We start from the raw sequence: 12,813 nt of genomic DNA, 5'->3' as shown, positions 1-12,813 counted from the left end.
TTTTATGTTTCAAACGTTGAATGGGACGGCCAGAATATGCGCGGGAAGCGGACGCGGACGCAGGCAGTCCCCGTGTGTGCCATATGGAGCAGGGCACAACCAGTCCCCGGCTACGCACGGGAAGCGGGCGGCCCCTGTGTGCGAGGGGGCGGCACAGGGCAAGGCGTCCACGCGACACGAGGTGCGGTAAACGAAAAGGCATGTGACATAGGGTGTAGGCACGGGCGTCCATCCGGACGTCTGGTGCTAGCATCCCCGATCTAAAAATCTGCGGTTCTAATATCGGATGGATTGATCTTCATGGATTAATTTAATCTATTATCTATTAGGCCAGTCTCAATGGAGTTTCATGGGGGGTTTCATGCACAATTAATAAGGTGCCACGTCAGTTTTTGCATGAAACTGGGAGGAGAGAGAAGAGATTCGTTTCATGGCCATGAAACTTATCCGCACTGTTTCCAAAACTTTGGAAACGCCGTGAAACCTGCACTGAGGCCCTTCCTTCGTTTCATCGTGACTTTTCTTCTCCGGGACCACGCAGGGAAGAGAGGGATGATAGGGATAGGTGGGACCCGTGAATAGTAAAATAAGGGATGAAACCGTGCCATGAAACTTTGCACTGTGGGAGAGACCCGTTTCATATCAAAGTTTCACGTGTTGGAAACTGGGAGGTGAAACTCTCCATTGAGACTGGCCTTAGCACATAAAAAGTGTGAGGGTTTCCGTCCACCACATAACTTCGTGTACGCGCCCGCCCCAGATACGGTGCATGCACATGCAATCCGGATCGGTCTCAAAAACAAAAAAACAAACGCTTTGGCTGCGCCCCCAGATACGGTGCATTGCCCACATGCGGATCGCTCATAGATTGCACCGGAGCCGGCATCTCTTGGCCCGCGACTCGCGGCGCATGAGCCTAATTTTTTACTATTTGACTTTTTTTAAAGAAAATTTACGTTTAACTCATGAAAGACTTAAACTTATTTTTGGACCCTGAGAATCAACGCTAGGACTTATGGTGTCGAGGTAACATGTCTCGACGTCAAAGATCTTGACACCAAGGTGTCTGACCGTGCACTACAAAAAAATCCAGGGTGACATTGACGTGGTCTGTAGCTCGACACTAAAATATATGACGTCGAACTCGACGCGGCGCGAGCTCCATGCCACAGCTCTGGGCGTCAAGCTCCGAGCCGTGTAATCTGCGCAGAGCATGATGTAAAGAACTGCCAAGCGGCATGTTCGCTTGTTGGTTTCAGCCAGCCCAAACCAGCCAGCCAACAGTGTTTTCCTCTCACAATAAACCAGCACCAGCCAGCCTAAACCAGCCCAGAAACCAACCAGCGAACAGGCCGAAGGACAGGCTTTGACCGCAGGGCTAGCTTTTTTAAAATGGAGGGGCAAGGCGCAGAGTGTGCAGTAGTGCACAGCTGCACCGCAGTAGAGCCCGTGTGGTAGCTACCTCGCCTCGCTCTCCGTCGTCTCAGCATATGTTGTGCATGTGAAGAGAGAGAGAGAGGGAGAGGGTGAGAGAAAAATAGACTGATAGAAGAGTGATAGATAGTTACCCTGGGCATTCGGTTAACCGAAACCGTTCGATTCGGTTCCTCGGTTCTTTATAAAATTCGGTTGGCATAAATTGGAACTGATCGGTTAACTTGAAAACTTGGAACCGAGAAAATTCGGTCTTGGTTAGTTCGGTTCGGTTTTGATTAGAACCGAACTAACCAAGCCATACATTACATCAGCGAAACAGAAGGAAAGAAAAGGAGAAAATGAAAATCAAGCCATACATTACATTAGCCATTCGGTTATTTTGCTATTGGGCCAATATATATATTCGGTTCTTCGGTTTTGTTCGGTTAACCGAGGTCTGGAACCGAATTACCCGATATTATTTCGGTTCCTGAGAGCTGGGAACCGAACTAGGAACCGAATTTTCGGTTTTGGTTAATTCGGTTTCGGTTCCGGTTATTTTGGTTCGGTTCTCGGTTATTTTTGCCCAGGGTTAATAGATAGGTTGACAAGACACATTCAAGCTAAGGCCACGCGCATACCAAAGGAACATCATCATCACTAGCAAGTTACAACGAGCTAGAATAATTCGCGCTAGTTTCGCGAAGCAGGATGGCTCGCATCCTCTTGTTGTTGCTGGTCACCATCTCGAGCCTCCTGCCGCCGATCGCGAGCCAGCAGGCAGCGACGAAGTGCGAGTACACAAGGCACTCCGGCCACCGGTACAAGCACCCGGTGGGCGTGCGGAAGATCGTGGTAGACGCGAGCGGCGCCGGCGACTTCGTGTCCATCCAGCAGGCCGTCGACTCGGTGCCGGAGGGCAACACCATGCGCGTCATCATGCAGATCAACGCCGGCACGTACATGTAAGTTTGCTAGCTATCTAGCTCTGGCCCTTTTCATTCGCTGAGGCTGATAGAGCTTCGTTCATTTCCTGACGGGCCGGCCGGGGTGTATATGTGCGTGCGTGCGTGCAGAGAGAACGTGGTGGTGCCGGCGTCGAAGCCGTACATGACGTTCCAGGGCGCCGGGCGCGACGTGACGGTGGCGGAGTGGCACGACCGGGCCAGCGACCGCGGCCCCGACGGGCAGCCGCTCCGCACCTACAACACCGCCTCAGTAACCATTCTCGCTAACTATTTCAACGCTTAGAACATCAGCGCGTGTTTAGTTCTCAATCCAAATTCCAAAAAAGTGCTACAGTAGTCATCACATCGAATCTTGCGATACATATATGGAACATTAAATGTAGGTAAAAAAATTAATTACACAGTTTGGTTGGAAATTGTGAGATGAATGTTTTAAGCCTAATTAGTCCATAATTAAACACTATTTACCAAGTAAAAATGGAAGTGCTACCGTAGCCAACTTCCGCCCAACTGAACACGCGCTCAGCTTCAAGGTGAGCAGCAGCCGTTTGCATGCATTGCCCAGACCCAGTGGTTCATGATGATGAACGAAAGGCCCGAGTGTACATTCGTACGCGAGGTCACAAGACGCACAGGGAAAACGGGCTGTGGCTATGGCCTGGTGCATCATGCAGCGGCGGCAGACACGGTGCAGGGGCAGGCAAAGTGACAAAACCTCAGAGTCACAAGTCTGGACTAGGGCCTGGTTTAGTTCCAAAATTTTTTCTCAAAAAGTGCTACAGTAGCCATCACATTGAATATTATGATACATACATAGAGCATTAAATATAGATAAAAAAAACTAATTACACAGTTTGGTTGGAAATCGCGAGACGAATGTTTTGAGCCTAATTAGTTCATGATTAAATACTAATTGCTAAATAAAAATGAAAGTGCTACAGTAGTCAAAATTCCGAACTTCACCTTGTTTAGATTGCAAGTTTTTTCACTCTCTCCATCACATCAAATCTTTGGACACATGTATGGAGTATTAAATATAGATAAAAAAAATAACTAATTACACAGTTTGATTGTAAATTACGAGACGAATCTTTTGAGCCTAGTTAGGCCATGATTGGACAATAATTATCAAATACAAACGAAAGTGCTACAGTACCAAATACTAATTCCTAACCCCAATCTAAAGGAGGCCTACCTCGCTCTCTTCCCTGTCTGTGTGTATCCTAGCTAGCTAGCTGCTGCACACTCCGCGCCTCGTCCCTCCATTTTTAAAAAAGCTAGCCCTCCGGTCAAAGCCTGTCCTTGGCAGTTCTTTACAGCACGCTCGGCGCAGATTACACGGCTCGGAGCTTGGCGATCATCTACGGTGTCGAGGTGGGCGCCATATTCTGGCGCTGAGGTACTGGTCAGGTTAACGTCACCTAAAATTTCTTGTAGTGTACGGCTAGGTACCTTGACGTTAAGATTTGTAACGCCGAGGCGTTTTATCTCGGCCTAATAAGTTTTGATGCCGACCCCATGATCTTTACCTTGGCGTAATGAGTTCTGACGCCGACCCCATGATCTAAAGATGAGTTAATTTTCTTTTAAAAAAAAAGGGGCCACGTTCCCGCGCTTCTCTACCACGCCACCGCATCCGGGTTCTCCTGAAACCGCAGTGGAAATCAAGGTCATGCATTAATCAGGAGAAGATCATCCGGGTGATACGCCCGCGATAAACTCAGCAGCGATCCGCACGAAACAGCACGTACCGCTTCCACTCGGCCTCCTTGGCGACGACGACCCGGCAGCGCGTCGTAGGTGAACCGCGGGTGGTCCTTGATCCGGCTGACGGCATCGAACTCGCGCCGGAGCTCGGCCAGCCGCCGCTGCACGTCCTCGACAGGGAACGCGGACCCGGTGGCTGCGTTGAGCTCGGTGCGGATGGCCGATGACCAGTCGTCCGCGGTGAGATCGCGCGCCCACGCCGGCGCCGCCGCGCATGCCGCATAGCAGCAACAAGTCCAGGAACTTGGCGTCGTGCTGGGCCGTCCACACGTCAACGTGCAGCCGCGACAGGATCTTGCACAGCGACCGCCGCGACACCGGCGGCCTCGTGGTCTCGACGGCCTCCTCGCCGCCGCCGCCGCCCTCTTCGAAGCGCGTCATCAGCTGCTGGTCAATCATCAGTAGTTGGCTCACGGTCGTGACTGGTTGCTCTGGTCGCGTTTGCACGCTACGCATCTCCTGCCTTCCATGTCGATGGAATGGTCAGTTGGTCCCAAACTAATGGAAACTAATGGACGATAAGTCTGAGAGCAGCGAGAGAGCACGTACTGCGAGGCGTCGTCGTCGGCGCGGAGTTGGAGGCTGAGGAAGACGACGGAGCCTTGGCGCACGCCGTAGTGCGCGACGACGGGGAGGCCGTCGCCGGCGAAGAAGAGCCGCTGGGCTCCGACGGTGACGCCCTCGCGGGCCATGACCATGGCCTTGAGCTGCGCCATCGTGGCGGTGCCATCGACGTCCAGCGCCACCCGGTCCCCGCGGAGCGTCCGCACCATGATCCTCATCGTCGTGGCCACAGGAGGAGCCGGCTCGCCGCAAAAGGACAAAAGGTAAAAAGCGTGTTAATCCTGCACACATGACGATTTCAGATAAATCATCCTCACACAGTTTGGACACAGATTGGGTGATTTCAAGAGCTCTACAGATAAATAACTAAAGAGACAAAAAAAAAGATGTATTTTAGGTTCCCAATGCAAAATTATTTATTAGCTTTTTATTATTTTCTAAAAATGGTCATATCCGTCGTCGTACGCGTGGACAAAAATACGTATCACCCGTGCAACACACGGACATAAATCTAGTACAGAAAAAATAGGGGAAGAAGGCTGTGGTGCCAGCGTGGGCCAATGGGCAATGGGAAATAAAGCCGGCCTAGTATTGCCGAATTGGCGCCCACCGGCCCACGCCTCGCAGCCCTACCTATGTGTAACGGACCTACGGGCTACCGGCTACGGCCGGTCCGAAAGCGTGGCCGATCGATCGCCTGACCCTCATCGCTGGCACTGGGCGCTTCGACTGCTTTTTGTTGGAATCAATTTACGAAGAATGCAAGATGCTTTGGCAGGATTTTTCTTTAATTTTCATTGAGCACTGTAATAGAGATATGCATAGAGTAGCGCATAATTTAGCAACTTTAGCTATTTAGTCAAAGCATACTTGTATTTGGGTCGATGAATCCCTAGCGTCATACTTGAAGCCCTGGTGAACGACGTAATACTATTTTCGAATCAATAAAGTGCGCCGGATGCCCTCTAAAAAAACAGGTTCATGGTAACGGATTCAGGCATGTTTGCTTGAGACCCTCGAAAACACGTGCCAGGCGAGTGCTCCTAGGCGCAAATTTTCTCTGCCTGGGTTAGGATTTAAAGGCTAACGACCCCCACGCGCTGACCCGCCCGGCCTCCCCATTCCCAGCATTAAACGTCAAGTCAAGTGCAGGTGTGCAACTGTATTGTAGGGTTAACCGATAAACATGCATATACACCACAATCCATAAAATAAAACGGAAACGCTCTAACCTGAGCGTTCGACGTTCGGACGCTTCACCCACTCTCTGCGCCATCCGTGTCACGCTTACCCGGCCTCTACGCCACCGCCGCCCGTGCTGCCCCACCCTGTCCTCTTTGGGCCGCTGCCTAGCTTCGCGCCACCAACCCGCCCTCTACGACACCACCGCCCGTGCCACCTCCACACTGTCCGCGAGCACACCGGTGACCTCCACGTGCCGATGAGCCTCCATTTGCCGAAGCAGCAAGGAGATATTTGCGCTGAAAGAGCATGTTGCAAACCTACGTTTCAGGAGTTTCGGATATTTTAGAGGTATGTTGCAACTGTTTTATATCGATGTTGCAAAAGTAGATCGGGATGTTGCACATGTTGCAATGGCTATACACGTATGTTTTAAGTGTATGTTCGAAACGTTTCATTTGTATCAGACGTATGTTGGAGTGTTTTTCTCTCGATGTTGAAAAAGTAGATCTGGATGTTGCATATACATGCATGTTGTAAGCGTATGTTTCAAGTGTTTCAGGTGTTTCATACGACTGTTGCAAGTGTTTCATCTGAATGTTGCACATGTTTGCAATTGCTTTCAAGTGTTTTCCAGGTGTTTTGCAAGTGTTTCATATGTATGTTGTAAGTGTTTCAGCTATTTTTAGACTTATGTTACAAGTGTTTCACATGAGAGTGTTACAAAAGTAGATCTGGTATTGCCCATGTTGCAATGGGACCCACCGACACCAGCCACTTGCTGCAGCTGCTGGGTGACGTCCGTGCAGCACGGGCCCACTGCTGGGGCACCAACGAGCGGGCGCGTGAGAAAATGAGCGCAGGCATGGGGGCCCACGTGGTGGGGCACGCGAAAAAACAGCATGGGCTCCTTCTCTTGCGATCGGATTGGACGTCCTGGCAAGATCGAAAATAAAAACCCTATATACATGTCCGTGGGCTAGCCCATTTAAATCCGCATAGTAGCATATGCTTGCAGATCGCAGGATTGCCGCGGCTTCCGGTCCAGCGGGCCGGTTGCGATCGAAGCGGGACTGCCTGCCTGCCAATGGTGGGCTGCACGAACGCCGAAGCAACGTGAGGAGGGAGGCTTGCATTATCTTGGTTGGAATTGGGCCGACGTCGCCGGGGGCGAGCGTCTCAGTCAGATGGGCCAACGTGGCCCCGTCGCGTACTCGCGCGCAGGCCGCGCAGCACCAGCGACGTCGTCGTCCAGGCCGGATCCGAGCCGGTGGAGCCCGCGCCCGTCCGGGCGGCTGATCTGGTGATCCCCGAGCCCGTGCGCGCAGCCGAGGCCGCCGTGCCGACGCGCCTGTGCAGCCACCGACGACAAATACAACGAGCCGATCGCGGCGAGATCGCCGTACCAGAGGCCCAAAGCCCCGCCGCGCTATAGTACGTGGCCACGTACGCGCCCCTGGAATTAAAACCCCGGCGCCTTGATTGCCATCGCCAACGACCTGCCGGCCGGTCCCAACGGACGCCCGGAGCCAAACCCATGGATTCATCATAACCTCATGTATGTACTCCCATGTCCTACCTGCAGCAGCGCGACCTGTGCAAGTGTGCAACGCATGCCTGGGCTCGCGATCCGCGGGCACATGCGCGGCCGATCGTACGCGCGGCACGGCCAATCGAGGCCCGGCCCCGTGTGCCCGCCGACCTGGCCGGGATCGCAACAAATCGCCAGCGAACCGCACCCCCGGGCCCCGGCTGACGGTGCAAGTACAGAGAAGCGCGTGCGTAAGTATTTTGCGCGAAACGAAAAGGCGACAGCGGCATTGATTAGGGAGCCGTGCGAGTTAAACGCCCGCCTTGTGTGCGATCCTGGATCTATTCATCTATCTACTCCTATATATATATACACACACACACAATCCAATGCCCCATACACACACGCAGTCGGTGAGAAACAGGCAAGCAGCGCGAGACGACATCCTAGCAAGCTCGAGGAGCACGCACAGCCGTTGTCTGGAGCCACGGCGAGGCTGGGAGACCGTGCCCGGCGGCCAGCGGAGCCGCCGCGCGGACCAGGCGGCGGCGGGGCGCCCAGGGTCGCTCGGACGACGCGCGTCATGGCGTGGTGGCGCGCGCGGGTGGTCGCACCGGCGCGGCGCGCCTGGCTCGCCGTCGTCGCCGCCCGCGTGCGCCGCCGCAAGGGCCGCACTGGTAAGCAGCCTTTTCCGCTCGCGCTCGGCAACCACCACCACCTCTAATTCTCGGCTGATTCAGTTGGCTCGCCGGACGGTAGCGCTTCTTGGGCGCGCATTCGTCGTCCGATCTGAACCGATCCAGCGTGCAAAGGAGCAGGAGCAGCCTGTTCGGGAGGCCGTATCGTATCGTGGATTATTTACTGTTGGCTGGTTTGGTGTGAGAGAAAAATACTGTTCCCGGCTGAAAATTTACGATCGTTTACGAGCAAGCGAACAGGCTGAGTCTTGATTTTTGAAGCACAGGAATTTCCAATGTTGCATAAACTCCTAGTTCATGGTATGATCTAGCTAGCTAGCTGCTCAGCATTTTGATTCTCGCAAGAATCTGATGAACACCAAACAGTGTCAACAGAAGTGCCATACAGCAGTCACCATAGAGGAAACAGGGGCGGACACTACTACGCCATCTGTACTCCTAGGCCCTTTGCTTTCGACGGTTTGTTTGGATACACATGGGGCAGCTTTTGCCTTGGGAACCTGGCTTAGCATTTGGTTTGTACTGCCATATGGCATTCTCGTTTTTTAATCTTTTTCTGTCCACATCCTTTTATAAAGACTTAGCATAAAAGAGGCATATGGCTTTCTCTTGTACCGCCGCCCGTAGGAACAAAAGTTTTTTTATATAGAAAAAAAAGATCTTGCTTCATCCACTAATGTCTTATAAAACTTTAAAAAAAAGATCTTGCTTCATCCACGAATAATTGTCACATGCCTTTTTAACTTTTAACACGGTTAGTTCAGGGATATCTCTTCAATGTTCAATCATTGGTACGTTCGTTTGGCTGATAAGCCATGTTTGAAAGTACTGTTGACTGATTTGTTGTGAGAGAAAAATACTACTCGTTCGTTAAAAAAGTACGGCTTATAAGACAAGCGACACATCTCCAAAGCTCTGATCCCCACGAACAGTGACACCATCGTGTGGTTTGCAGACAGATTGTATCACTAACAATTCCTCTTGGCAAACGCTGGCTGCAATGCAGAGGCAGAGCGCGCAGGAATCGTGGACCTCCACAGGGACGTGGAGACCTGCGGGTACCACGACGTCCAGGTGATGTGGGACATGCTGGGCCTGGACACCGGGCCGCCCAGCAGCGCGCCGGAGCGCCGGAAGCGGTCGCCGCTCTGGACCTGGACGCCGTCGTTCTTGCACTTCGGATCGTCGCGCCGCACCGGCACGGGCATGGCCGCCGCGCGGTGAGGCGCGCGCGCGCTCGCCGGGGCGGCACCGACGCACCACTGTGCGCGAAAGATGATGACTGGCAGTGTCTGTGTCTGTGTTTGTGTCGGTGAAAAGCTCCACTGCTGCGACCTGTGGGGGCCTCTGGGGCAAACTATCAGTTTAATTTGACTAGGAAATGGTGCTGGTGTGTGCGCTATGCACTACGTGCACGGTGCACCTTTACTGCGCATTGTAGAGAGAAAAGAAAACGTACATAAAAAAATCAGCTCTAATTTCCCATGTTTATTTTGCTTTGTGTTCTGTCCTTCTGTGGCATGATGACTGGTCGAGGGAGGCACAGACATGGCGACATGTCAGCAGAGTGCCAACGGAGGAGCATTCTTTTCAGAACTGGACCTGACCTGACTGCAAAAAAAGTTTGATGTGAGGCAGAACTCTGTGCCAACACGATCCCCTAGTCTGTAGTGATCTACTAGTCTTTCGGCAACACAGTAACGTGATGCGTGAGTAACAGCAACAAACATGATTGGGAAGTGTCATGCATGACAATTCAAAAGAAATCTATCGTGTCATCTTATGATTTTGGTTTGGCACGTACACTACGAACTTGGGCTCCTTATGATATTACCACAAATATACTTGTCTTTGCAACCTAATTAATGCTGCCAGAGAGAGAACAAAGCATGCCACGTTAGAATCAGAGCATCGAAAAAAAAAGTTGACGCAAAGTCATTCAAAAGCTTACAAAAAATGGCGCTGAAGCTGAGGCTATGAAGAAAAGAAATCTTGACCAACTATGGGATGTTCTAAAAACTAAAAACAGTACGTATTGGATAATTTATGCTGAACATTTTTTTTCAAAACATTCTATAAGTCTCAAATCCTAAAAGCAATAATCACAGAAAAACCGAAGCTTTGGTAATTCCACGTGAATCTTTGAAAGCATGGGAGTTGTTCCTCAGATCCTTGGAATTGGCATATATCTCTACAACTAAAAAGCAGCGATAGTTTTCGTGTACCCGGCTAATCACCGCGTGTCCTGCGATCCATGACCCTCCCGGCAAATCACCGCATGCCCTGCGATCCACTCCTGTTGTTTCCTTAAAAAAACGGCGCCCACAACGTGCCTAGCAAAACAGAAACAACACCGCGCAGCCCCTTCTTTCCAAAAAAAAACCGTCGCTCACAAGCTTTCTAAGAAAAACCATGTCTTGCAAAAAAAAGGAAACAAACAATCGGAGAATGCTCGCCAAGCAACTGCGTGCCTGCGAACGGCCATCCAAAAAAAACAGCGCCCTGAAAAAAAATCTCGCCAGAAAAAAAAGAAACAATCAATCAGGAAACACACCCCGCAACCGGCGCCTAGAACGTTTCCGAGAAAAAGGAATCAAACAATCAGCGCGCCGGTCTCACGCGATCGCATTAGCGCCTCCCGCGACCCCCAGCTAAAATAAAACTACCGTCGCCCTGATCACTCGCCGTCGACATCGATAGCAATCTCCTCCAAGCCGCCGCCGCGAAGTCTGGTGCTGTTGCCGTTGCGGTGTGACGTCACCCGCGATCTGCTACCCCAATCTTCCGACGCCCTGTGGCCACTTGACATCAACAGATCGCCCCGGGGCCACTTGACGTCTGCAGCGATCTGCTACTCCAAGCAGCTGACGCCTTTCCGTCGCCGCGGCCACCTGACATCGACGGTAATCTGCTTCTCCTTCCCTCGCCGCTCCCTCGCGATCTGCTTCCCGGTCACACGACGCGTGCCGTCGCGGTGGCCACCCGACATCGATGGCAATCTGCCTCTCCTGCACTCGCCGTCTCCCTCACGATCTGCTCCTTGGTCACACTGTAACAGGGCACGACAAGTCACGGGTAAGTGATGCATAAAAAATTGATGTAATCCTGTTTATTATAGTCTGTAGTGATTGCAATTCTAATACACGATTTTGCCCTAATTATGAACTGGTTTTACCTTTATATATGAACTGCAATTTTTGCCCTAAAAATATGATGTTGCTGGGTTTTGTTAAAAAAAAATCATTTCGTTCCGTAACATATCTTCCAGATTGACCGGAAAAGGATGATGTAAATGGCCTTCCTGTTGAATCTCTAAGGTTTGAGGTGGCCCCACTAATGTTTAACTGCAAAAGTGATGAAAATGAGTTCACCCGTCAGAATATATAATTGACACTTTAATATGCATTTGTACATACAATGATGCAAGAGGTAGAATAGCTTGAACAACAATGCTATTACATTAATCAATCGAGCATCAACTATCAAATAAATAAGAGAAAACAAGGCATGTTTGCTTTCTGTTCAGCAACATTTTTATGTATTTTTAATGTGACAGAGAACTAAACAGATAACAAAAAAAAATTAGCATGTCTAGAAAAGGAGAGGCTATAGGAGCCGCCACTCATAAGTGATAACATACAACTGATCTAAGAAACTAGACTATGATTGTTTACTGAATAGAAAAAAGACGAAATGCATAACCATATTAATTTAGTAAGGGTGATGACGCAACAATTAAAGCTGCTGCAACAGCACATGTTAGTGGTGCGATGAAGAAACTATCAGAGAAAAACATCTGACAAAGGAGCCACCAACAGAGGAACAAAGATGTACCTGTTACTTCCAGTGAGGAGTGGTTGCAGGAACGCCACAAGGAAATCCATGTATAGGATTAGTAGGGTGAAACCAAAGGTAGCAATTTTCAATATTGATGTCTCGTGTATAGATGCAAGCCTATGGAAAAATGGAAAATCATTGTCAGGATTAGCATATGGTACATATAATGCTCATTTCATAGTATCTTTCACGTTCAGTTCACAGTACATATAATCCTCATTTCATAGTATCTTTCTCCATACATGGGTCCTGTTGGAATTAGTTGCACAGACTTTATTCCCGTTGAAGTGTTGGGATGATGACCAAAACAACAATAAAAGCAAATGAAATGGACGGTGTGCTAACCTTAAATTCCAAACTGCAAAAAACAGCACAGCAGGCTATTGAATGTTCTTAATCATTTGTGCGGTCACATATACAAATCTGTGTTTTTTTACCTATTTGGTAGTGGGAGGTAAAAGAAATAATTTTCTTTGTAGTCAACAATACTGATAGGACTAGATGCCCTACCGTGTTACTGCGTAGGTTATAGGGGTGGAAGAGAGGAGGACGTAGTCTGTACTCTCGACGTCGGCGAGGGGCCGTGGCGGTGAGAGCGCGGTGGCTGCCGCAGCAGCCCTAGAATTCCCGTGGTGCATCATCCCACGCGAGATGCAGCAGCAGCGGGACTGTTCACGCGAGATACAGCAGGAGGCGGCTAGGGTTAGGAAATCCCGGCTCCCTTCAGGAAGCCGGAAACAATTCTTGTTTCTGCTTAATTATAACTGATACAGGGTTCTCTTTTTATAGAGATGACTGACTTGACCCTTAAGGAAATATCCTAGCCAAATCAATCTAACATCTCTCTTTT

General features: G+C 50.4%; 2 protein-coding genes, 1 long non-coding RNA gene, 1 other non-coding gene and 1 pseudogene across 6 annotated transcripts; 3 read left to right on the top strand and 2 right to left on the bottom strand.

Annotated features, from left to right (window-relative positions):
- The first annotated feature begins 2,123 nt into the window (after positions 1-2,123).
- LOC136465241 (probable pectinesterase 68) lies at positions 2,124-2,667 on the top strand. The gene is made up of 2 exons (XM_066464055.1): positions 2,124-2,381; positions 2,493-2,667. Exons 1-2 carry the CDS (start codon positions 2,128-2,130, stop codon positions 2,665-2,667), a joined length of 429 nt encoding a protein of 142 aa, XP_066320152.1. The 5' UTR covers positions 2,124-2,127.
- Positions 2,668-4,104: 1,437 nt separating this feature from the next.
- Positions 4,105-5,991, bottom strand: LOC136465240 (uncharacterized; annotated as a pseudogene).
- Positions 5,992-7,862: 1,871 nt separating this feature from the next.
- On the top strand, positions 7,863-9,350 carry LOC136462885 (uncharacterized). The gene is made up of 2 exons (XM_066461927.1): positions 7,863-8,105; positions 9,133-9,350. Exons 1-2 carry the CDS (start codon positions 8,012-8,014, stop codon positions 9,348-9,350), a joined length of 312 nt encoding a protein of 103 aa, XP_066318024.1. The 5' UTR covers positions 7,863-8,011.
- LOC136462886 (uncharacterized) lies at positions 9,324-12,557 on the bottom strand. 3 transcript variants are annotated; one of them, XR_010760840.1, is made up of 5 exons: positions 11,961-12,557; positions 11,302-11,470; positions 9,931-11,175; positions 9,586-9,737; positions 9,324-9,461 (listed from the first exon to the last, which is right to left on the bottom strand). It is a non-coding gene; the product is annotated as an uncharacterized lncRNA (long non-coding RNA). The 3 variants fall into 3 exon arrangements; XR_010760838.1 differs by having other exon boundaries at positions 9,586-11,175; XR_010760839.1 differs by having other exon boundaries at positions 9,339-9,473; positions 9,586-11,175.
- On the top strand, positions 11,346-11,442 carry LOC136468315 (small nucleolar RNA snoR35). Its single transcript, XR_010761822.1, has one exon. It is a non-coding gene; the product is annotated as a small nucleolar RNA snoR35 (small nucleolar RNA).
- Positions 12,558-12,813: the final 256 nt, after the last annotated feature.

The sequence above is a fragment of the Miscanthus floridulus genome, chromosome 7, assembly GCF_019320115.1.
Source record: "Miscanthus floridulus cultivar M001 chromosome 7, ASM1932011v1, whole genome shotgun sequence".
Lineage (NCBI taxonomy): Eukaryota > Viridiplantae > Streptophyta > Magnoliopsida > Poales > Poaceae > Miscanthus > Miscanthus floridulus.
This window is presented reverse-complemented; position numbering and strand designations above follow the sequence as displayed.

Excerpts from the sequence above, each read along its gene's own strand:
- LOC136465241 (XM_066464055.1), top strand. The coding sequence starts at position 2,128 with ATGGCTCGCATCCTCTTGTTGTTGCTGGTCACCATCTCGAGCCTCCTG. Across the intron at positions 2,382-2,492 it reads ATCAACGCCGGCACGTACAT|AGAGAACGTGGTGGTGCCGG; the intron begins GTAAGTTTGCTA and ends GCGTGCGTGCAG.
- LOC136462885 (XM_066461927.1), top strand. The coding sequence starts at position 8,012 with ATGGCGTGGTGGCGCGCGCGGGTGGTCGCACCGGCGCGGCGCGCCTGG. Across the intron at positions 8,106-9,132 it reads CCGCCGCAAGGGCCGCACTG|AGGCAGAGCGCGCAGGAATC; the intron begins GTAAGCAGCCTT and ends GCTGCAATGCAG.